At 38.8% G+C, this 23,919-nt stretch overlaps 1 protein-coding gene across 2 annotated transcripts in view; it reads right to left on the bottom strand.

Annotated features, from left to right (window-relative positions):
- SLC12A2 (solute carrier family 12 member 2) overlaps positions 1-23,919 on the bottom strand; it is a 107,517-nt gene that overhangs the window by 62,864 nt on the left and 20,734 nt on the right. For both annotated transcript variants that reach the window (XM_067569260.1, XM_067569259.1), the window contains exons 2-9: positions 15,170-15,289; positions 12,937-13,012; positions 12,154-12,249; positions 8,290-8,429; positions 6,537-6,647; positions 1,770-1,878; positions 1,085-1,212; positions 913-997 (exon numbers count right to left, since the gene is read on the bottom strand). In XM_067569260.1, the coding sequence (XP_067425361.1) occupies positions 913-997; positions 1,085-1,212; positions 1,770-1,878; positions 6,537-6,647; positions 8,290-8,429; positions 12,154-12,249; positions 12,937-13,012; positions 15,170-15,289 (865 nt within the window). The remainder of the gene's footprint in view (positions 1-912; positions 998-1,084; positions 1,213-1,769; positions 1,879-6,536; positions 6,648-8,289; positions 8,430-12,153; positions 12,250-12,936; positions 13,013-15,169; positions 15,290-23,919) is intronic.

Genomic DNA, 23,919 nt, shown 5'->3' on the forward strand with positions numbered 1-23,919 from the left:
ATCATAGTGTGAGCCTGAGTCTGCAAACCCAGGCACTAAGACTCATTGCTACCAGTTTTAAAATTTAAAATTTTCCTTATTGACTTTCACCTTCTCCATCACATAATCTAAAGAGTTTGAACCCAAGACCTTTAGATTCACAGCACAGAGCTCTACCACTCAATCTGAAAAGGAGGAACAGACAGCAGTAGTAGGCCATTATTCTTTATGTTGAACAGCCGCTAGAAAGCAACAATAATTTGGCAGTGAGTTACAGAGGTATGTGCTAGTCATCAGAATGTTGTCTAAGTTTAAAGGGCTGTACCATGGGTGAGTACCAAGATTTCTAGCTCTGGGAAGGAAGTGTGATCTTGTGGTTAGAGCAGCAGTATCCAATCAGAGATTTGATACATTCATTCTGAAAGACAGTGTGGATAAAGAAATGAGACTTGGGTCTGCCATGTAAGCAATCTGTTTTTTTTCTTGCCAGAAGTGACCATATGCTTAATATTTAGGGTTGTGAAATACTCAGAAATATTAAGGCCAATCAACAGAATAGGCATTTGAACTCATGGTCTCCAGACTCCTAGCCCAGTGGACCATTCCTCAGATTAAAAGATTTGGGGATGGGGGAAAAGGATAGAAAAGAGGGGATGGAGAGTGGCATCTCAGTGTGGCTTTGGAGCATGCCCAGTGCAGATGGAATGTTCAAAGTGTTAAGGACAAGTTCTACTCTGCATGTGTAAATAATGATTTTCAAGGTGGTTATCCCAAACCTCAAACAAATTTGGGTGAATTTCCCCAGGAAAACGCTAGTTATAGGTATCACTATACATTCAGCCTATAATGCTAAAAATATAACTACAGCAATATGTGTTGTAACGATATTAAAAGCATACCTCAGGAATTAATAAGTAAAAATCAACCATTTACCTACAGATACTGCAATTCCTATGTAAACCAATGTGGTAATTAAGATGGCCAACAGTGTTCCTTTAGGTATGGCTGATTGGGGATCCTGAAAGAAACATTTCAATGAATACTAGCAGTACAAGTAAATACACAAATTGTACATTAAGAAGCAATACGATAACATACTACTTACTGCAAGATCACCTGAGATATTTGCACCAGCCAGAATGCCAGTTGCAGCAGGGAAGAAAATAGCAAATACAGAAAAGAAAGTTTCCTCCCGTCGGAAATCTGGTCCAAAATTTTCAGTAAATATTTCAGCTGTTAAGAGAAAGGAATTTTTTAAAATGTATTCTCCTATACTGTGTTTGTATACAATCTCAACATCTACCAATTCCACCTGAAGTAGTTATGTGAAAGCAAGTAAAAACAGCCAAGTTAGCCATGGCCCGAGATCATAGTATTTGCATGTGAGTTACAGAAATGTCTAAAATAGCAATATACAGACTTGGAAACCCTGAGAATGTCTTTCCAGCCTCAAAATAGTAATCAGCAAAGTAGAACAGAAAAATCTCTTCAAGTAATAACAAAAATAAAATACTAGTTTTGATATAGTAAATACAATTTAAATAAAGCTGATAAAAATTACCAGGTTTAAAGTAGTTTTAGGAGTGTGCATACATAAAAAAGTGTATGGAGCAATTAGGAAAACCCAGGCTACCCACAATTAGACTTTTTGGGGGTTAGAACGATCTCACTTTGCAATACTGAAATACCAGAAGTACATAACAAGTATATTTCACAGCAAAATATGAATTTTAAATCTCATTTTTTCTATGAAGTTGTTTGTATTCAAGATAGTCAATGTTGCAGCGTACCTTTATAACCAAAGAAACCTTTAGCCTTCTTCCAATCCAGTGGAATAAATGTTCCTATGATAAAGTCACCAATAGCTAGTAGCAGGATCACCAGCAGAACAATCTGTGCCTGAAATTTTGAAAGTTACAATCAAAGTCACGTATCTACCATACAGTCTGTAAGCTGAAAGACTTGGTCCTAATCAGTTATTTTAAAAACTTTGTAAGTCCATTTTCACTTATTAAATTCAGATAAGTCATGTGGAAAACAACATGACCAAAAAAACCCCAAACACGGTTATGCTGGGGGAGAGGAGAAGGGTGGGTGAGCAGAAACTCAGATTTCTAAAAAAGGAGAAGTATGACAAAATTAAAAATTAAACTGGCCTTGAATAAAAAAAAATAGTCCTAATATTATGAGACGGTGAAATTATCTTCCCTAATGTCTACAACTAGGTGTAAGCAATAACAAGTGATTTTTCCCCACAGTCTCCTCCAAGCCAAATTGTGGTAATATAATTTTATAAAAGACACATTTGGAATAAAAAACTGCTGATGTATATAAATAGCGATTAAGTGACTACAGAAGTTAACGATCATTAAGTTTTTTTTCCCCTTGAGATTTCAACACTTGATATTACTGCAAAATCAAGATTAATCACACTGGTTGTATTTTTGTTGATTTAATCCATTCAGACTAGTTGATTTTCTGGTTCTCATGCAATGTAACTGGGTTGCAAAAACTAGAGGAAGATTTGAATTCAAACAGCTTTCATTCATTTTTCTACTTAAAGTTCGCAAACAAACCTGATACTAAAAAGTCAATTTTTGGGCACAAACTGCTTTACAACAGCATGACTTTTATTGTTCAAATAATTTTATTTTAAAAATATTTCACAGCCAAAATGAGCAAGGTTTCAGCAGTATGCTGTTTTGGAATTTTACAGTTGAATTGCAAAGAGGTAAAACGGTTTGCTGTGCCCTTTAAATTCTCATAACAGAGCACAATCTGATCTAGAAATCAGTTTTAGGGTAAGACCCACTCATTCTAGTACAGCGCTGGGCTTTTCTCAGCTGGACTGCTGCAGCAACATGCAAGAACTTCAGAAGGTTACGTCCGAAACTGAGGCTATAGAAACTAATTTTAAAAAATTAGACCACTGCAGAAAAAGTAAAGTTTGTGGAGGTCAGTCCTACAAACAGTAATCTGATGTACAGTGAAGGCCTGCTCCACAACAAAGGGTATATTCAATTATGAGAAATAAAAGTTACTAGTATAGAAGCTAGTTTTCCTTTTCGTACATTGGTATCCACTGGTCTTGCCATTACCCATGGAAAGCAGCAAGCAGTAAAAAGCCAAATCCTATGGAAGGAAGAATCAAATACAAGGCAACAAAACCCTCCATGAAGAACGAAAACTGCTTTTTTACAGATTTAATTTTAATTGCTTGCTTTGTTCAGACCTAGGACAGCTGGAAGGACTAAGAAGAAAATGCCCATCTTGTAGTTTTGATAGAATTGCAAAGTGTCCAGACTGCAGGTCTCATTGAACAGTCTTGCCTTTCAGTCCAAAACTTTAATAAATTCTTTGCAGAATATACTTCAGTGTATCTAGCATTAAAAGCATACAGTGGTTTTATCTTATCCCCAAGACAAGGGGTCTCAAACTTTAGAGTCCACTTACCATCCAATAGTCAAAGTTTATTCATGATACTTGGTCCCGTGTATGTAAGAAAAAGATGGCTTTTGTTCAAATCTTATTTCTCAGTCCATGCAGTCAGGACATGCACTAAAATAACCTCTTCTTCCACAGAAGAATTGAATAATGGGGTTTTATAAAGTTGACAGAGCTCCCAATTCACTCACCCTTACAACTGAACTAAACTGCTACACCAAAATATGGCCAGAATTTTGCTACACCAAAAGTATGCAGAAAAAGGTTTAAAGTTCCATCTTTCTATTAGTCTCCCCTGCGCAAGATCAGTAAACCAATAGGAGATGTGGGGAGTGTAGCTGCTGCCAGAAGTCTTTGATTAACAACCCCAAAAATGGAGAAATTAATCTTCAGATAAACTAGGTTTAATCCCTCAGGGAATTCAGATTTCCCTGGGAAGTCAGATTTCCATTCATGGGAAGTCAGATTTCTCCAACAGGTTCTGAAGGGATTTAGGCCAACGTCTACATACCATGTAAATGATTTTTCCGAATCCTCTTGCTTGCGCCAGAAGATTTCAGGGATTTGAAAAGAAAGTTAGAGTACCTCCCAAATGTACCCATACTCGTGACTTAGACTCTCAAGATGTAAGATCAAATCTGGGACCATCAGAGGGATTTAGGTCTCATGGTGAAGCAGAGCATTCAGAAGCAGATTCTGGAGTTTGGTATCTGCCTAAGATTTATTAAGTTTATTAGCCTAAGGAACTAGAATCTGTGAATTCAGTATAGTGTGATCAGGATTACAGCATTTTTCAAACCATTTTGGCAATTAGCAGAAAGAGTATGGATGCCCACAGAAACAAGCCGTCTTCCATGCACCAGAATGCTATTCTTGAGAGCAAAATATTAGGACCTTGTTGTTGTTTTAAGTTGCACACAAGTTTAGATGAAAAGTGTTTGGAGAGAGTATTATCAAAATATTTTGTTTAGCTCCCACTTGTCTGCTGCCTATTTCTGGTAACTCAGCCAACTGGTCTTAAGGTAAGTATTGCCCAGGGTGCAAGTTGCTCTGACAGCAGGCTCTGTTTCTCCAGGAAGAGAGAGATTCTAGTGGTCTCGTGATTCAAGTTTCTCTCTCTTAGGCACAGAAACAGTACGTGCGGGCACGCATACACATGCCATTGCTGTCCAATTATTATTTTTGCTGTGCAATGTGAAAATATTCCTACAGATTTTAGGAATATGGCTTCAAAAAAGTATTGCCAACTGTTTTCAGGCACTAACAGAGACTGAAATAAGTTAATGGCAAAGATTTAGGAGTGCAACATTGTCCACTGGACTTGTATCTGCACAATACAAATGATTACGAACAACAGACATTGGGGGCTACCTGAGCAGAGTATTGAAAAACAAAGATTATAAACTGTGTTTCTATACATTAATAGAACTATTTTTCAATAGAAATTGAAGTTAAAAAATGGGCAACATCCAGAGAACACACTAAGGTGTGTGTGTGTGGGGGGGAGGGGAGTGTTGTTTTATTTTGAAGTTAATTAATTGTGAATTGCTGTTGGCACTGCCACTGGACTACCAGGAGAGAAATTCTCTTCCCTTGGATAACTTACTGCTAAAAATTTACTTAAATGTACTGTGAATACCCTCTTTCTTCATCTGGACTACAAAGATTATATCAGCTTGGATAACAATATCAGGAATGAGGGTATGCCTAATAATATGCGCATCAAATACGTTTCCTCTGAATTTTCTTAGTTACAGAAAATGGCAACCTGATCACCTACCAGAAAAATTTGATTTTTGAGTTCTGTTGTGCTTAAGAAGCTAGATCACACCATTTCTTGAGTGATTCAGGGAAGATATTAAAATGGCAGGTGGCTAGGCTGCACTGATACTGTGGGAAGGCATACAGAAGTTACACTGGGAACAAGCAAAGTGGAGGGTGTGCTAAACTGATCAGCCATAAAGCAAGCCATAAAGTGCAAGATGTGGTAAAAGTGGCAGGTTGGACTAGGCCACAGTGACTCCCCCTGCCACATACATGAAAGTAGATTCAGCATATGGAATCCTCAGTTGATCTTCGAAAGGAAATTCAGTGCTCCAGTTACCAAAAATCTAGTTCATTTGAAGTTCTCAGCAGTCAAAGAAAATTCTCCCTCCAATGCCAATGTTTGTGCAGATCAGTGGGTCTGAAACTGCTCTTTCAGGTGGAGGGAATGTAAGCTAGGATCAAAGTATGGTGCAGCAGCAATCTTCTCATCTCCCCCTTCCTCTTAAGTTCCATTGTACTGGAGTGAGCAGGTCTAAACCCATGAACAACATCCAGATCAATAGCTGTCCAATATGAGAGAAAGAGGACAATTTATGTGGTCTTTAATTGCATTATCCACCAAGTTGTGGACAGTATACACATTATATGCCAACTGCAACCTTTATTCGTGGAGGTCTTTGTCCAGCTGGAAGAAAATGGGTGTTACCCCTTCAAGGACTCCCTTACAGCAGGTATCTAGATAGACGAAAGATTACAAGCCTGGACAGGAAGGACAGGAAACAAATGGGGCCAGGTAGGACTAGGTCACTGTACTCCCCTTCATGCTGTCCAGAAGAGTGGGGAGATATTTATACCCCATGTAGACTGGCAGGACTGGGCCAGCAGCACCTGCTTGCGTACTTGGCAAAAAGAATGGGTTCCCTTTTGACCCACTGGGGACATTATGCTAGTTGCCCCTTTTCCTTGGGCAGGCTGGGAAGGAAATTTTCCCCTCACTGCCAGATTGGCTGACACTGGTTGGAGTTGTTTTGCCTTCCCCCCAGGTAGTCTAGGTCTCAGTGTGTTGGAATAGGGAGATTAGGTTGTAATGTCACAATTTAATATGTAAAACCTATGACAGATATCCAGAGCAGGTACTCAATATGGATGGAAAGCATACAGTTATCAGATAAAATGGATTTGAAAAGAAGTTCAAGGAAAGCTTTGGTGTTTACTAAGTACAAATGTATATTAAAAAGTATCAACAGATTCTAGAAGAAAATATGCATAATAAGACTATATGAGCTCCTCTAATCTCTTCATATAAATACGGTCACCGTTTTAAATTTCAGATCACAGTTACTTACTTTTGCTTCCCATTCCATTCCTGCTACGGAGATACCTAACAATATAAGTACTGTGATGGCTCCTATAATTCTGATGTCATTCATCTCATCCAACATAAGTGCATCATTTTCCTAGAAGAGAACAATTTTAAAGACCATTACATACAATGCAGAATGTCTGTTTTGTATTACAGAACAGAGAGGGGGTAGTGGTTTAGAAACTGAATAAAAAACAGTTTCCTCTTTTAGACCATTGGTTTGAACCTCTGATATCAGTGAGCAAAAGAAAAAAAAAATAGGTCCATATGAGGAATATTCAGAGGTTTAAATGAAATAGCTAATGATCCCATCACAAACAAGTGAGTGAACAGGCAATGATGACTTTCAGCTAACAGAAGGGACATCAGCCCGCAACCTTATAGACAGGCTCCATAAAGAAGCCAGTCATTGAACTAACATCCACATGCTGCTCCCTGCTGACACAATGCAAACCCTTCCACAATACCATGCCACTACCACTCTCCATGCTATAACTGCTCTGTAGACAGGGAGTTCACGGATTCTAGAGCTTTTCTTCAGGCACCTCTTTAGTAGTAGCTTTTTTCGCCCAATATATTTAAGAACTCAATTACTATCACTTAACTCCATATAACACCCAACTTCTGAATGTATGACAACCTGTGTGACATAGCAGCAGCTAGAGAAATCACATAATCAGAAGTTAGAGACAAAGGAAACTTGAATTCATCTAGTGTATTTTTCCTACTAGTGCAAGATAAATATCCCCAGCAATGAAACCCCTACCACTTCCTTTCAGAGACTATTCTACAAGCTAATACAATTTATTGCTGGGAAATTCTTGCTGGTATTCAGATGGCACTAAGAAAAGGAACATTTATACCCCCCAGTCCACTCTTCTCAAACTATGATGAATAATTACTCTTCTTACTTAATGTTTACACATTTCAAATATTTGTAGACCTCTGTACCCCGGGATCTTCAGCAGTCATTTACCAAATTACATACATTAGCTCTTTAAATTCTTAATCACTGCTGTCGCTCATCTGAATTATATCCTAATTTGCCCCAGAATGAATAATCTATTGTATGCCAAATGTGGTTATATCAAAGGATCAATACAGAGAAGGATATTACCTCCCTACCATATGTGTACTGATAGCCCTATGTAGACAACCCAAAAAACACACTGACCTTTTCTTGCTGCCATATTACTGTACAGACATGTTCGCTATTACTCCCAAGTCTCTTCCCACATTACCAATTTCCAGTTTTCTTCTTCCCAGTAAGCACAAATTTAAAGATTTTTCTCAATCAACTTCTGCCCCAGGGAAATTAGATCGTTCTTGTGATTTTTAGTTAAGTTTCATTCTATTATCTTCTGCCCATTTTAAAATCTTTCTAAATCCGTTAAAAGGATTTTGGAAACATTTCTACCACACAATCATACATTTTAAACTTTAAACGACTGCTTGACAACAACAAGATGCTTATTAGCAAGCAACCTTTTGTCTAAACGGTCAATTTGATTTTTATTAAAATTTTAGCTTAGTCCCACTCTAAAAAAGGCAAAATGCAAAAAAATGAGTTTAATAAGAACAAACTGAATTTGTCATTATTAAACAGTGCATTAATATGACAAGTAACATTGCAGCATATCATAAGCTTGTAACAATACATGCCGCTGTTAACCAGAATTAATCAAATTAGTATAAAGTCAGAGTAGTTATACAATTAGCTAACGTAATCCATTTACCTGCAGCAGTTGTACAACTGTCTCTGCAAAACCAACTACGTACATAGCTACTGCAACAGCATTAGCAAATGCAAAGATTAGGCCTATTGCACCACCGAATTCAGGTCCCAGGCTTCTGGAAATTAAATAATATGCTCCTCCTAAAAGAAAAGAAATTGTATGAAAGCACTTTAGAACTCCGGACACCAAAAGAACTCTAATTATTCATGTGGACAGCACAGATACTAGCATCATGCAAATTATTAAATCCTAGGCACTATGATAATATAAATAATACATACTACTACTACTACTAATAATAAATGTCAGCTACTTTCCTTATTTCTGTTTTAAAATGCAGTATGTGAAATACTGGCAATTTATTTCTAGAGATTATACTTTCTCATGTTACTAAAATTACTTAAACCTGGTGCCTTATGTCATTACCTGAGACATGCATTAAAATCCTAGAAATGCACTGAGTGTCAGTCTTATTGTTCAACTACACAACTGATTTGTAATTTTATAGATACTTGCCTGTCTCAACAGGTAAAGCTATTTTGAAGGATAAAGGCAGGTTAAATGCTTTCCCCCAGCTAAGTTACTTGGATAAACTTTTACCTTTAGATAACATGGAACTAGACTTTTCCTCAGTGAGGACTAGTGCCTCTGACATACACTGAAAAAGTTATGACTTGTTTGTAAATCTATGTATTTGGTGTGTGGTGCTTTTTTTTTTTTCTTCTTTTTTTTAAATAAAAGAATATCCGTCCAGGTATATTGCTCAAGATAAGCATAAACCTGCATATATAATCAAGAAATACTACCTTGTATCAGTTATTACATGCTACAAAGTACTTGCTCCCTATGCTGCCCAGGGCTACCCTGAAAGCAGCTTAGCTTTACTTCCATTGGGAACAACGAGGGCCATTCTGAAAGGAGTTTTGGCTACCAACAGCAGCCTGAAGTTTCATTGCTATCAAAAACTGGAGATTACAATCATTTTTTAAAAAGAGGACAGATATTCATGAAATTCTCTGCAATATAACATTATTTCTTAAAAAAGCTTCAATTAGGAAGAATAACTGCAGATCATGAATCCTAAAAAATCGTTCTTCAGATGTAACCAGTGCATGAGACTTCAGCAAGTCTGTACTACATGGAAATTTGAAGAATCCTCATTAAGATCATTTGGGATCATCATTAAGAAACATGGTGCAACATTTCTTATGGATCTTTCTTCCTCCTTCCTCTTCCCCACTCTACTTCATTTTTAACTCCAACTATGTTAACTTTACTTGTACATTCTCAGAAAATTCATTTTGTACTCAAAACATAAATGCTATAATTTTGAGGAGTCCAGCTATGGACCTGACATATCTTTCTAGATTTTCAAAATGTGGCATTAAGTGAATATCTCCTCATTTGCAATAAAATAATTTCTTAAAGATCTGTTGAAAAATCAGCCAGCCCTTTAGTTCTCTAATATTAAACAGGAACTAATCTATACGAAATGCTGGAAATAAATGTTGACAGGTACAGCACACAACTTGATAGGAAGGAGTCAAACCAATTGTGCAGAATGATTTGTTTCTTGTGTTACAACGGTTCCCTGGTTAGGGGAAAAAAATTCTCACAATCCAAGAACACATACTAACATATGAATTCAACAAGAAAGAGAACAGTTATATCTGATAAAATCCTTTGGTTTATGATAAATCCTGAATCTATACAATTTGGAGTTTCTTTAGCTTTCAAATATTGTCAAGGGATCCTTCTGTACTTTACTTGGAATGTCATGACAACCCAATATCAGAAGCTGTAAGACAAATATTCAGTTTTAAAACTGTTTCTTTATATTAGCTAACTTGAAAGATATTCTTTATCTCTTAACTTCCACGCACAAAAGCCTTTTAAACAGAAAATGGGGCATCTGAGGCTAGACGGAAGAGTAACATCTTTAAAAAAAAAAAAAAAAAAAAGGCAATTTAACAAGTTTGACCCTACGGAAATTTGTATTTTTAAAAAAATGTATTCCATGTTTTAAGAATGAATCTGCAGACAAACAACATACATATTCCCTTAGTGATATCTCCCTATGCTGGCCTTATCAGCAAAAGGTAGCTTTTGTATGTCATATTTCTAATAGCAAACTGATTCTGGTATGTTTTAACAGGAGTGTTGTAAGCAAGATACAAGAAGTAATTCTCCTGCTCTACTCCGCACAGATTAGGCCTTAACTGGAGTAGTGTGTCCAGTCCTGGGCAACACATTTCAGAAAAGAGTTGGACAAATTTAAGAAAGTTCAAAGAAGAGCAACAAAAATGAATAATCGTCTAGAAAACATGACCTATGAGGGAAGATTGAAAACAACTCGGTTTATTTAGTCTGGAGAAGACTGAGAGAAGACATGATAACAGTTTTCAAGTACATAATAGGTTCTTACAAAGAGAAGGCAAGTAAATTATTCTTGTTGACTTCTGAGGATAGGACAAGAAGCAACAGGCTTAAATTGCAGCAAATGCAGTTTAGGTTGGACATTAGAAAAATCTTCCTAACTGTCAGGGTAATTAAGCATAAACTGATAATTGATAATAATGAAATAAATTGCCTAGGGAGGTTGTGGAATCTCTGTCATTGGAAATTTTTAAGAGCAGGTTAGACAAACACCTTTCAGTGATGGCCTAGATAATACTTAGTCCTTCCATGAGTGCAGGAGACTCAGCTATATGATCTCTCAAGATCCCTTCCAGTCCTACAATTCTATGATGCTATATTTTAATATTGTCCTCTGCATGTGAACTTTTATTTCTTTTATGGCTTTCAACAGCAATAATCTAACCTCTCATACAGATCTTAACTTACTTAGACCCTAAAAGAAGCTGTATCCTACTTAAAGAATAAAACCTGTGCAAGGAAAAAAATCCTCATATTTCCATTTCAAGAGAATTGGAGGGACTGAGGGAAATACAGCGCAGAAGTCCATTAATTTCACAGAGTTGCAGATAATTGGTGTTGTAAATTGAAGACAGCATATTCTGCTTCCAGTAATATGTCAGCTTCAGAATAGGCGATATTGATTAAGTCTGCATAAAGGTATGGGATGGGAGAGAAGGAATTAGTATTTAAAAAAAAAAAATCTGAGTCTAAACTCTGAGTTTGGAAAGATTAATATATAGTAAGGGAGTTGTAAACTTAAAACCACACTCTGGTTCTTTTCAGACATTCAGGAAATTCACATTATTTCATCCAATGGATTCATCTACAGGAAAAAGTCAAAATTCCTCTTTCAATTTTAACCAAACCATGTAACAGAAGTCAAGGATAATTAACAACACACAGTACTGAAGAAATAATACTATATAAAAAAGGCATTACTAAGCAAATATATGAGCAGATGGATTTATTCCTGAATAGTTTTATTTCCAAGGTACTTTTTGCATTAAAAAAATCCCTTAATTTCTTATTACAGAACACTAACTAGGTTTTGGAAATTTATACTTAAATAGTATCAATCAGTAACAAGGCAGTGACTCACTCTCTCCCCTGACAAAAAAAAAATTATGCGGGAAAACAATGCAGCATTTCTGCAAAATTTGGAAGGTGAGCTACCACTTAGAACTATGATGCAGTTACTCAACTAATGCATTTAAAAAAAAAAAAAAAAAAGAGGTGGGGTGGGGAAACACATTGCAGAACAGTCATTTCCTGGAAAGGCAATCCTTTTAGCTATGTTCCCTTCATGCCATCAATACTTATTTATCATTTTTAAAAAAGAGTAGGGAGAAGAAACAGAGACTTAATCAGAACCTTTTCTCAAAGAGGCATAGTTTTAGCCACTTCCACAGTTAAAATACAAAGAAATATTTACAAAAGTAGTTTTACCTCCTCTTACAAATCCATTGGTAGCTATTGCTGATGTAGACAATCCTGTGATAGTTGTCACAACGGTTGCCATTGCAATAACCAAGACAGAAAGACCTTTGAAAATAAAAAAAAGTTAGCTTTGATTTTTAACATATTGTATCTTCATAAAAGTACATGTGCCTTGTACTTTCTTGTGTCAAAATTGCTTGATTGTACTTTCCAAACATAGGTTTGGATAACATTAGGCTGGGCATAGCTCTTATACAGATATGCAAGAAACCTCCATTTCTATCATCCTCTCCTCCACCACTCCCCACCTAGAAAGCAAGGGCGGGTACAGTGGCAATCAGGGAGAACTGATCAGATTTGCTGGGGAGAATGCACTGCACCTTCTTTATCAATAGCATAGCAGCTATGCTCCCTAGAACCTGCTACAGATGTGAGGCTTTCTGTAGTCCAGTGCCAGACTAAGCCTTCATGGCCAAATTAAAAGTATAGATGTTATCACACACTCTCCGTATCTATCAATCTCTACTTTTGAGATCTAACCTAAAACATATAACTCACTGTGAAGAACTATGAAACAGAGTCAGATTAGGTATTCCAGCAGAAGTTTTTCATTAGCTTCTTATGAATTTTATGACCAGGCTGAGTAACAGGCAACACAACTGCATTATTAAGGGGTTCCCCTCCCACAATTATGAATCATTGATAACTCATTTAGAAGTTACTCAGCCTCCATACATACAACTGCATTAAATAAAATAAATAAGATGTCAAATTTTTTAAAATTGCACATACCTATCCCAGCCTGTCCTACGATCCATGACAGTCTGATGAAGAGCATCACACCCCAAATATTCAACATACATCGTACCTAGGAGAACAGAATACAAGACATATCATCTTGTCATATTGCATGGTTTTAACACACACAATTATTTCAGCTAAGTACACCAAACAATTTATTAAATCTACAGCTGCTTTCATACTTAAAACTTTGAATGGATTAGTTACTATAGCAAGACCCCCTTTTCTCTCCTCAAATGTTCCGCGACTGAGTGACATTATTAGGTAATGAGAGTTACTAGCTTGGTTGGCTGGAGTTCTTGATTTTTCAAACCTTGGGAACTAAGAATTGTTTTATCATCAAACTCTATCTTGATCAGGGATGGAAAATTACACTGATTCAAGAACTGAAACCTAGTATTTTTGGTTCTAGACCAATTCCATAAAAAAAATACCAAATTGATCACAGAGACCAATGAGTTTCTCTTGCTCACGAGGGTTCAAAATTCATACTGCAGCGTAAACCACTAGAAAAAAATGACAATCCCAGCTTTCTAGTGGTCTATTAGAGCATTGGTGCTAGTCCTCCGCTGCTTACGTCCCCAGCTCTATGTAATATCCTTTGTTCCTCCTTCATTTTCAAACAAGGACAGGCACAGTTTAGTTATGGCAAGAGTTGGAAAGGTCTCAGGAACAGGCCATATCACTTCTTCTGCAACTCTGTGGTTCTGAACATTTTGTTTTGAACCCTACTGTTCTGCACACAATTTAAAAAGGTTTTTATTGCCTTTCATCTTTGTGTTTTGGTTTTGTTTTTGTTTTTTTACTCCTCAACAGAATAGTATAAGTAATTAAGAATTTCTATTTTGCAGAATTTAAGTAATAAAATTAGTAGCAGATCTTAAAACAGATCATTAAATTGTTCTCTTTTGGTAATGTGCTGAAAAGTTTATTAAATAAAATGGGTATAGGCTGGGAGACATGCGCCTCTCTTCAAATCCAAGAAGCTCCAGGAACAAGAAGCTTGTCTAGGGATTTGCTGAGATCTGGAAAGCCTATTCAAAAGGCTCTTCAGTGAGACGTAATTGGAGTGGAAACAGATGCATAGCTTGTCTCTAACTATTCATCTGAGAAGCATATCTCAAGTAGACAAGAATCACTAAAGGTGAACAATTCTGAGGACTTTGTCCAAGATTACTAAACAAATTCTTAATCCACTGTGGAATGTAGAAGTGAGTCTTCCAGTAAGCGTTTAATTAAAAGTTTCTGGGGAACATCTATCTAGCCTGAGGAAGCATGAGGAAAAAGTGCATTTTCTGAAGATGTATTTGTGGGAGAGGGAGTTTAAACCTTGACTTGAAATTTGGTGTAAACAAATATATTACACACTTTGAAGACCAGCATTTAAGTTTATCGCTCGCAAAGTCAATGGAGGTCAGATAACTGGTCCTTGGTCTTACAAAGCTTAAATCAAATCAGCTCTGTGACAGCTTTAAATCAGCAAGACAATGGATAACCTTTAATTAAAACTAATGAAAAGGAATGAGGATGAAGTTCATTGGACTAAATCCAAAATTTAACACAAAAAAAACCCACCTTACATGAAGAAATTACTTCTAATATAGCTGAATATGTCAAGAAGTTATTGTTTTGAATTGGTGTTCAAATTACACAATTTGACAGAGAATGAAATTTTTATAACCACTTCAGCATCTCAGAATTTTCGTAGTAAATATAGGTTATTTACATATTTTGTGTAATACTTTCTTTCTTAGCATCAAAATAATTAATTTTTCTTCCATTTCAATCCAAATAATCTTCCCAGGCTCAAACAGATGGACAATTTTGAGGTAAGGAATCGAGTGCCCCAATGTAAGAGTGATTTATAATTATTAAGAATAAGTATTTCTAAAGACGCAAAGAGGTATATATAAGGAAGAAAAGGGAAAATAATTCACCAACATCAAAATCCTAAACCAATGATGGGACAGTAGTAAGAGGAAGAGGATGGTCATGCTCCCTTCAAATCCTGAAGCACTAAAGAGGTAGGACAAAGATCACTTTTCTAGACCTCCCCTTCTAAACTTTTTAACTTGTTTATTGATCTTTGATTGAATTCTTTTTAGCAAAAAAGATCTGCAACTGACCTTTTCTTCTTGCTAAGAAATACAGCCACTCAAAAAATGTAAAGTAATTAGCAAAGTCACATCTATTTAAAGGCTTGAAATACCACATATTCACTTACCAATACACCTTTTATCCAGCCAAACTTGACTATTCCTTTACTCTCTGCAGCATAAGTAGCATCAGCTTCCCCAGGAGGAGTCCCTTCTTCTCCATTTGCATATCCATCCTCAAAAGGTTCCTATGAAGTGGGGGAAAGTGAATAAAAAAATCCTTTAACTTCTATAAGCTTAAGCAAGTGACCAAAAAGTGATTTCAGAACTGGACACAACTGATAAAGTAATGAAATTTGACTCAGACTTCATTATTAGTTCATTAGTAAAAGTGATCACAGACAACAAATTATTAATTTCTAAGACTACATCTATGTAGTGTGTTCTAGTCACAATTTTAAGTGATATTGTATACATTTTCATACTTCAGTAGTTTTTATAATCTGCATATTTGAAGTTCCTATAGAAGAGATTTTTTAAAATAAAAAGTCTGTTTTTACTTAAGGCAGTGATTAAGTCATGCCACTGAAAGCCTACAACAGCAGTTGAGCAGTACCTACAAAAATTAGTTTTCCCCAACACTGTAGTTACAATAAAATTACTATCAACCTTTTCTATTGTAATCATGCCATCTATTGCTGTGCTCATTAGTGCAAGTGCACGTTATTCAAATATTTTTCCTAAATTTATAAACTGCATCTTTCTACACAGCCCAGAGCATATGCCTGCAATCTGATTTTTTAAAAGATTAAGAAACACAGAAGTTTGCTTCTCATAAAGGACCAAAAGGGACCCTTATCATTCAGTCTGACCTCTTGCCTAACCACATGCCTTAGTATTTCACCCCTTGAAATATTCCAGCAGCAGAGGGAATTATTCTTCCCTACTACATAAGTGAACACAACTGAGCCTAATAACTTGTGGATGAACTCAGAGGATCTCTTTCAGAAAAGATAGCTATTATTGATTTAAAGTTAACAAAATGAAGATGAAATGATCACTTCCTTTGGTAGTCTGTCCAGTGGACAATTACCTACACTATAAAAAGATGGTATCTGATACCAAGAGTGTTTCCTCACAATAAATCAACTCCCCTAAGTCACATCCAATGCCCTTTTTAAATAAAAATAAGAGATGGGTCTTGCAGAATCCCCTGAAGATCTAATTCAGTGAGTCCCACAGTGCAGAGCTCTTCATTATTGCCTAGCATTCAAAAAGAACGTTGCGTGACCACCTTAAGAAAATAATTTTGCTTTAGATAACTAGGTAAAGGTTACTTTCAATATTTCTTATGCTTACAATAAGAAATACCCAAGGAATACTGTAAATATGAGGTACATTAGTTATCTTAGGCAACTGCCAAGTTTAAGGGTAACAACTATAGAAGTGACCCTTAATAGTATTCTTAATATTATGCAACATCACTGTCACCTGTCATACAGTATTTATAAAGCAGCTTGTATCCCAAATGACCTCCAAAGCACTTTACAAAACTATAGGCTCAGGCTTGCTCTCAGTGAAGACAAGAGCAAAACTCCCTTTGCTTCAATAGGAATAGGAGTAGGCCCTAATATAGGCAACACACATTCAACTTCAAAAGGCTTTAGCATTATGAACTTAAACACATAGGTCAGGAAGTTGGGGGTCTCACAATGAACCAACTTGTCCATGTACTAGAAAGGTACTTTATGGTCCTACGTTGTAAATAGTGTTTCAGCAAAAACAACTAATGGGGAAATCTGGTATGCTGCTGGGCTCGATTGCCCCTTGGCTAATGTCAGGCTCTTGGCTGCTAGCAGAGGCTCATCTGCATGCCCTTACTCCACTCCAGTTGAAGATGCCTTAGCCTCAAACAGTAATTCAAAAACTCAAATATACATAGATGAACCAAATATAAATAGATGAACCAATTTGTACATATTCAGAAAGATTATGGAACAAATAATAAAGCAAACACATAGAAGATAATAAGGTGATAAGTAACAATCAATATGGATTTGTCAATAACAACTCATGTCAAACCAAACCAGTAGCTTTCTTTGACACAACAACAAGCATTATGGATGGGGAGGGAAGTGGTAGATGTGGTATATCTCGACTTTAGTAAGACTTTTGATGCTGTCCTGCAAAAGAACTTCATAAACAAACTAGGGAAAGAAGTCTTTTACTATTGTCTAGCATTCAAAAAGTGCAGAAGTCCCTAGATGGAGCTACTATAAGGCGGTTGCATAACTGGTTGGAAAACAGTTCCCAGAGAGTAGTTATCAGTGGTTCTGAGTCAAGCTAGAATGGGGCTATCAAGTAGGGACCCATAGGGATCGGTCCTGTTCAATATCTTCATCAATGATTTAGATAGTGGCATAGAGAATAAAGTTTGTGGACAATACCAAGGTGGGAGAGGTTGCAAGTGCTTTTTGGGATAAGATTAAAATTCAAAATGATCTGGACAAACTGGAGAAATGGACTGAAGTAAAGGACAAATGCAAAGTACTCCACTTAGGAAAGAGCAATCAATTGTACACATACAAAAATGGGAAATGACTGCCTCGGAAGGAGTACTGCGGAAAGGTATCAGGGGGTTATAGATGATCACAAGCTAAATATGAGTTAACAGTGTAAGGCTATGACGACTCTACAAGGTTAAATGGACTTAAGTTACATCAACATATAGCAACAGTGGTTTAATTATGGCGATGGCATGTCAACACTATGCTCCTTGTCAATGGAGCATATCCACTGTAGCAGCTCTTGCATTGACAAAGAGAGCAGTGCACTGTGGGTAGCTATCCCACTGTGCAACTGGCTGCACGCTGTTTCGGGAAGGGTTTGCAATGCCGCATGGGGGCAGGTACAGAATCACATGATGCAGGTTTCTCAATCCCATCATTCCATGGGCATCCTACTAGGTTTCCAGCCACTTTTCAACTGCCCTGGTAACCTGCAAGCCAGCCATCTCGGTCAGAAAGCATGGATCCTGCACTGCTCTTCAGTATTGTGCTGTGCATTATGAACACAAGACTAAGAGGCACTCAACAGCTGGGCTTTTTGGCTGAGAGAGGCCTTGAAGGAGAATTTTAACACTGAGCCACAGTAAAGTGTGTTGCTGTAGTGTGCTGAGCCTGGCATTGTTTGTTTGCACTGTGCTATGAACCCTGTAATGATTGCTCTGTGTGCCCATCTAGAACAATGCATATGCACCTATTACTATTACCTTGAATGTTAGCAGCAGCCACCATGTGATCGAGAATAATAAAGATAAATTCAGTTTCCACAAGTAGATTTTTATTCCACACCCATGCAAACATACCTATGTAATGCTGAGGTAAACTTCATACATGCAGGGAAAAGCATCTTTAAATGGATGGAACAGGGAATTCACAAGTACATATACAAATGAGGATCTCACTGCTGGGTGTAAGTGCAGCTGTCATTGTGTGTACTCTCCCATGGGTGGAGTGCCTTAGGCACTGCTGCGGCCCCAGAAGATGCATGGAATGGCAGGAGGAGGAAGGAAGGTCTTTGTGATTCTCTCCCCCTGCCTCCCTAGAGTGATTTCTCCCCCCATAGACCCGGACAGAGACCCACAGCCTCCTCTCCCCCCAGACCCAGGAGATCCACCTCCTCGCTATAGTCCCTGCAGGAGTGTTATTTGCTGCAGGGAGCCAGCATGCTCAGCTGGGTAGTAATTATGTGAGCTCTCCACACCAAGCACACAGGAAGAACAATTTCAGTAACTTCCTGGGGCTTTAAAAGGGATGGGGCACATACCTATATATCTGGCTGCAGGGCAGCAGACCAGAGCTGTCACAGTGGACATTGTGGGATACCTCCTGGAGACCACTTAGGGCAACGTAAGCAATGCAGTGTCTACACTGAAACTTCATTGCTGTAGCTACATCACCCTAAGCACTACGCATCTCTTCGATGCGGTTTTATGTCAGTGTAGCAGGAGAGTTAAAGCAGTGGGAAGAGCATTGCAGTGTGTACACCTCCATATAAGAACCAAATAAGGCAACTTACGTTGACCTAACTTTGTAGTGTAGACGAGCCCTAAAACAGCTGCAAAAAAGGCAAAGAAAATTCTGGGCTATATTAGCATGAGTGTTGTAAGCAAGAAAATCAGAAGTATTTCCTCTACTCTACTCAATGCTGATAAGGCCTCAATGGGAGAAGCGTTTCCTGTTCTGAGTGCCACATTTCAGAAAAGATGCGGACAAATGAGAAAAAGTCCAGAGGAGAGCAACAAGAATGATTAAAGGTCTAGAAAACATGACATATGAGGAAAGACTGAAAAAATTGGGATTGTTTAAGTCTGTAGAGAAGACTGAGGAGGGACATGATAAGTTTTCAAGTACGTAAAAAGTATGTTGTTACAAGATGAAGGGTGAAAAATTGTTCCCGTTAACCTCCAAAGATAGGACAAGAATCAATGGGCTTAAACTGAAGCAAAGGAGGTTTAAGTTGGATATGAGGAAAAACTTCCTAACTGTTAGGATATTTTTAGCACTGGAACAAATTGCTTAGGGAGGTTGTGGAATCTCTGTTATTGGAGGTTTTTAAGAACAGGTTAGAAAAACAGCTGTCAGCAATGGCATAGTTATTACTTAGTCCTGCACTGAGTGTAGGGGACTGGACTAGATGACCTCTCGAGGTCCCTCCCAGTCCTACATTTCTGTGATTCTAGGATATTACCCAAAGGGGAGGAGGGCATTTTAAGCCTTATGTTCTTTATAAAAAGGTAATTACATGGCAGAAAGTATTTTTTCCCCACCACGTTAGAGCTGTTCCTTTAAGAAGCCATAGTCTTTCTGAAACAATCACCGAGTCTAGCATCTATATTATAGATAATATCCCAGTATAACATCAAGCAGTATTACTCAGACCTATAGGGGGCTATCTTGGACCACAATACCTTAAGGCTCTGTTTTCCAACAATAGTAATCCTGTAATATCAAGGGAAGACAGACATTACCAGGGTGCCTACTAGGAAGATTCCTTCAAAAGAAGCAAATTCTCTTTCTAGCCAAGACAGAATCAATTCCCTCAGAGGGCACTTTTAAGGCACAGTAATAAGTCCCACACAGGTAGGCAGTGCAGAGTAGCTAGTTTGCTGTAAATTCAAACCCTAGCTTACTGCACACTAATTTCCCTGTGTAGCCAAGCCCTGAGAATCCAAACTGAAAAGGGTGGTCTAGATCAAGTACACTCGAGCACCCTCAAAAACCTGGAAATTATGGGATGAAACCACAGTTGTGTCTATGGCTGACACTGCCTGCTGCCCCCCTCCACCAAGAGTCTTTTGTTGGAAAAGAGACTGTCTTCATCTTCTGAAGAAGTTCTAGGATTTGAACAGAAACCAGATCTTAAACACAAACATTCACTGATAAACCAAGAGACCCTAATTCTCAAATATATTAGTATATTAAGGGCCAGGCCCGTACCCAGATGCTTGCAGTAAATCCTTCCTTTCTGCCTCTGTTACTCTCAGGAGACTGATATCACTCATGGTTACCTAGGGAAGATGGTGCAGATTTGAGGTACCCATTCCATACAATTGGTTTGTTTTTTTATACTCTGCCATGGGAGGTTTTTTGGGGTATATAAAAAGCAAGTTATAAGACAGTATATGGTTGTGATAGATCTTAGGGGTCGCGAGATGGGTGCCCACATATGGTTTCGCCCAGGCGAATTTCTCTCTCTCACGCACGCACGCACACATGCACGCACACACTCTCTCTCTCTCTCCCCTTCCCCCCCCCCAAAAAAAAACCAATTTTTGGGAGGATCAGGGGGTCGCAACAATCCACAGTTCCCCAACCAGCAGGACTTATGAAGCATGCACTATGGAGATTTCCCTGAAATGGATGCACCAACCCCTTACTTACTATGGCTGAAACAGCACTACGACTCCTGCAATAAGTAGAGATCGGTATGCGGGTCTGCTGTTCCCTTTGGAATATAAAGGGGAGTTATTTTTACACTGTAATATTGCTTTTCGTCTGTGGGGCCAGCTAACAATGGATACCTTGCGCTTTGCTTGCCTTTCAGTGGACAGTGCGGCCTTCAGCTCAGCATCTACTACTCCCACTGACCATCTCTCACAGATTAAAAGGCGGGAAAAAACCCCCCAAAACTCGGGATGGCATGTTCACCAAGATAACAAATGCCTCCGCGACTGCTGACAAAGAGCTAAGAGCCTGGAGGATTTCAGGATCAGAGAAAATGAACATGGGCATGGAGAACAGGAAGGTGGCCCAAGAACGTGAGCGTGCAACACCGGATGAGATGCTGCGCATAATGAGAAATCAGTCGGACATGTTGAGGAATTTGGTTGAGCTTCAAAAAGAGCAGCAGGAGAACAAACTCCCTCTGCAGGCCCTGCAAAACTCTCAACTCATGCACTTTTTCCTAGCCTCCCCTCCCAAACAATCTAGGAGGAGGTTAAGCAGGGTGCAGTACGTGCTCCACTCCACGATGGGTGAAGGGAGCAGAAAGAGGTGCCGGGTCTATATAAGTGAAACTTTGCATGCATTGTAAAGGGGCTATGAGGGGACACAGAGCAACGTGTTGAAATAGCTTCCCTTCCCTCCACTGTTAATGATCAACAATAAAAATTTACTGTTTTAAAGATCATTACTCTTTCTTTATTGAGACCACAGAGATTACCGCTGGGGGTGGGGGAGCTAGCACAGTGCTGTGGTGCTGGGGAATGTGGAGAGACAACAGAACACAGATTTTTCAGAAACATTAGGTCTCACTGCAATACCGATTTTTCAAGGCTTCCCTGAGGCACAGCGCTCCACAGTTGGCTGTCGGTGTTGCACTGTTGTCTGGCTGCTCAAAATTGGCAGCCAGCCTATCTGCCTCTATGACCCAACCCAACAGGAACTTCTCCCCCTTCGTCTCACGGACATTATGGAGCACATAACATGCAGAGATAACTGCTGGGATTCTTCTTCACTGAGGTCTAGCCTAGTGAGTAAATTGCACCAGCATGCCTTTAAATGTCCAAATGCACATTCCATGACCATTCTGCACTTGCTGAGCCTATTAAACCTCTCCTTCTCACTGTCCAGGTGCCCAGTGTACAGCTTCATCAGCCAGGGGTGCAATGGGTACGCAAAGTCTCCAAGGATCACTATTGGCATTTCAACATCACCAATATTTAGTTTTGGTAAAGGAAGGAAGTTCCTGCTTGCATCTTTTTTAACAGACCTGAATTCCCTAAGATGCGTATGTCATGCACCTTTCCAGACCACCCCACACTGATGTCAGTGAAGCGTCCCTTGTGATCCACAAGGGCCTGCAACACCCTAGAGAAGTATCCCTTTCGATTAATGTACTCTGTAGCTAGGTGGCCTGGTGCTAAGATAGATGGCACACACATCCCTATCGCCTCCCCACAATTTGGGAACCCCATTGCAGAAAACCCATCCACTACGTCCTGCACGTTTCTCAAAGTCACTACCCTTCTTAGCAGAAGTCTGTTAATGGTCCAGCAAACTTGTATTACATCAGCTCCCATGGTGGATTTACCGACTCCAAATTGATTCCCAACTGACTGGTAGCAGCTTGGCGTTGCTAGCTTCCACAGAGCGATGGCCACTCGCTTCTCCCCTGTCAGAGCCAGTCTCAAGTGAGTGTTCATGTGTTTCAGGGCTGGGGACAGCTCTGCACAGAGTTCCAAGAAAGTGGCCTTTTGCATACAAAAGTTCTGCAGCCACTGGTCATCATCCCAGACCTTCATAATGATGCGATCCCACCAGTCAGTGCTTGTTTCCCAGGACCAGAAGTCCCGCTCCACTGACTGCAGATGGTGCACGACAGCCAGCAGCAAATGAGAATTGTTTCATTCTATGGCTTGTAGCAGGGCGTCGAGTAACATCACCATTTTCAGCGCTGTGGCCCGTCTCACTCTTGAAAATGCTGCAGGATAAGACATGAAGCATTGTGATGCTCACAGTGATAGTGCAGAGCTGAGCAGGCTCCAGGCCCCTCTGGCAATGGTGTGCGTGCGGCAGAGAGTGAAGGGTTTAGAAAAATGGTGCAAAAAGGCGACAGTCTGTTTGTTTGGATTAGGACAAGAAAGGAAGGGAAGAGGGAATATATTACATCATGGGAGACAACCACCTTCCCAAAAGCCTCTGCAGCTAGTTGCACTGTGGGATAGCTATCCACGGTGCACTGCTTTGATTGTCAACCCAAGCACGGCTAGTGGGGACGCAATCCCCTGACACAACGAGCGTGGTATGATCATGCTCCTGCAACTTCTAAAATTCGGCAAGTGAAGGTCAATTTAAAATAAATAGACTTCACTCCGCAGTGTAGACATACCCTTAAGAAAGCAGAAGACTCTGTACTGATTACAGCAAGGAACTAATTATCTGATGTAATCCACCTCTGTATTTATTTCAATTACTATGTCGCTTTGTCATGGGGAGAGTGGGATCCTATAAAACAAGGCCGGGAAAGTTGTCACCATTTGCCCTGATATAAATTTTCACCAGATTTCCTGTGTCAGAAATCTGCTCTCTCCCCAGACCTCTTTTGGGCCCCCTCATTAAAGCGAGAGACCACAGCAGTGAGCAGGCTGAGCGAAAATAGTGATCCCATTAGTATTTTAATTCTCTCAGATATGAAGCTTAGAAAGCCACCTATACCTAAAGATGATTTTTGAACAAATGTTTTCATAATTGAATAAAACAAAGATGCTCTCCATCCCTGCTCTGAAATCATGATTGCCAAAATTACCATGCATAAATACTCTCTTGTGCCAAAATAAATTAAACTCAATATAGTTGTCTTTTGCTACAGAAAA

Source organism: Emydura macquarii, unplaced genomic scaffold (genome assembly GCF_026122565.2).
Source record: "Emydura macquarii macquarii isolate MOO-44397 ecotype Brisbane River unplaced genomic scaffold, CSIRO-AGI_Emac_v2 contig_2897, whole genome shotgun sequence".
Lineage (NCBI taxonomy): Eukaryota > Metazoa > Chordata > Testudines > Chelidae > Emydura > Emydura macquarii.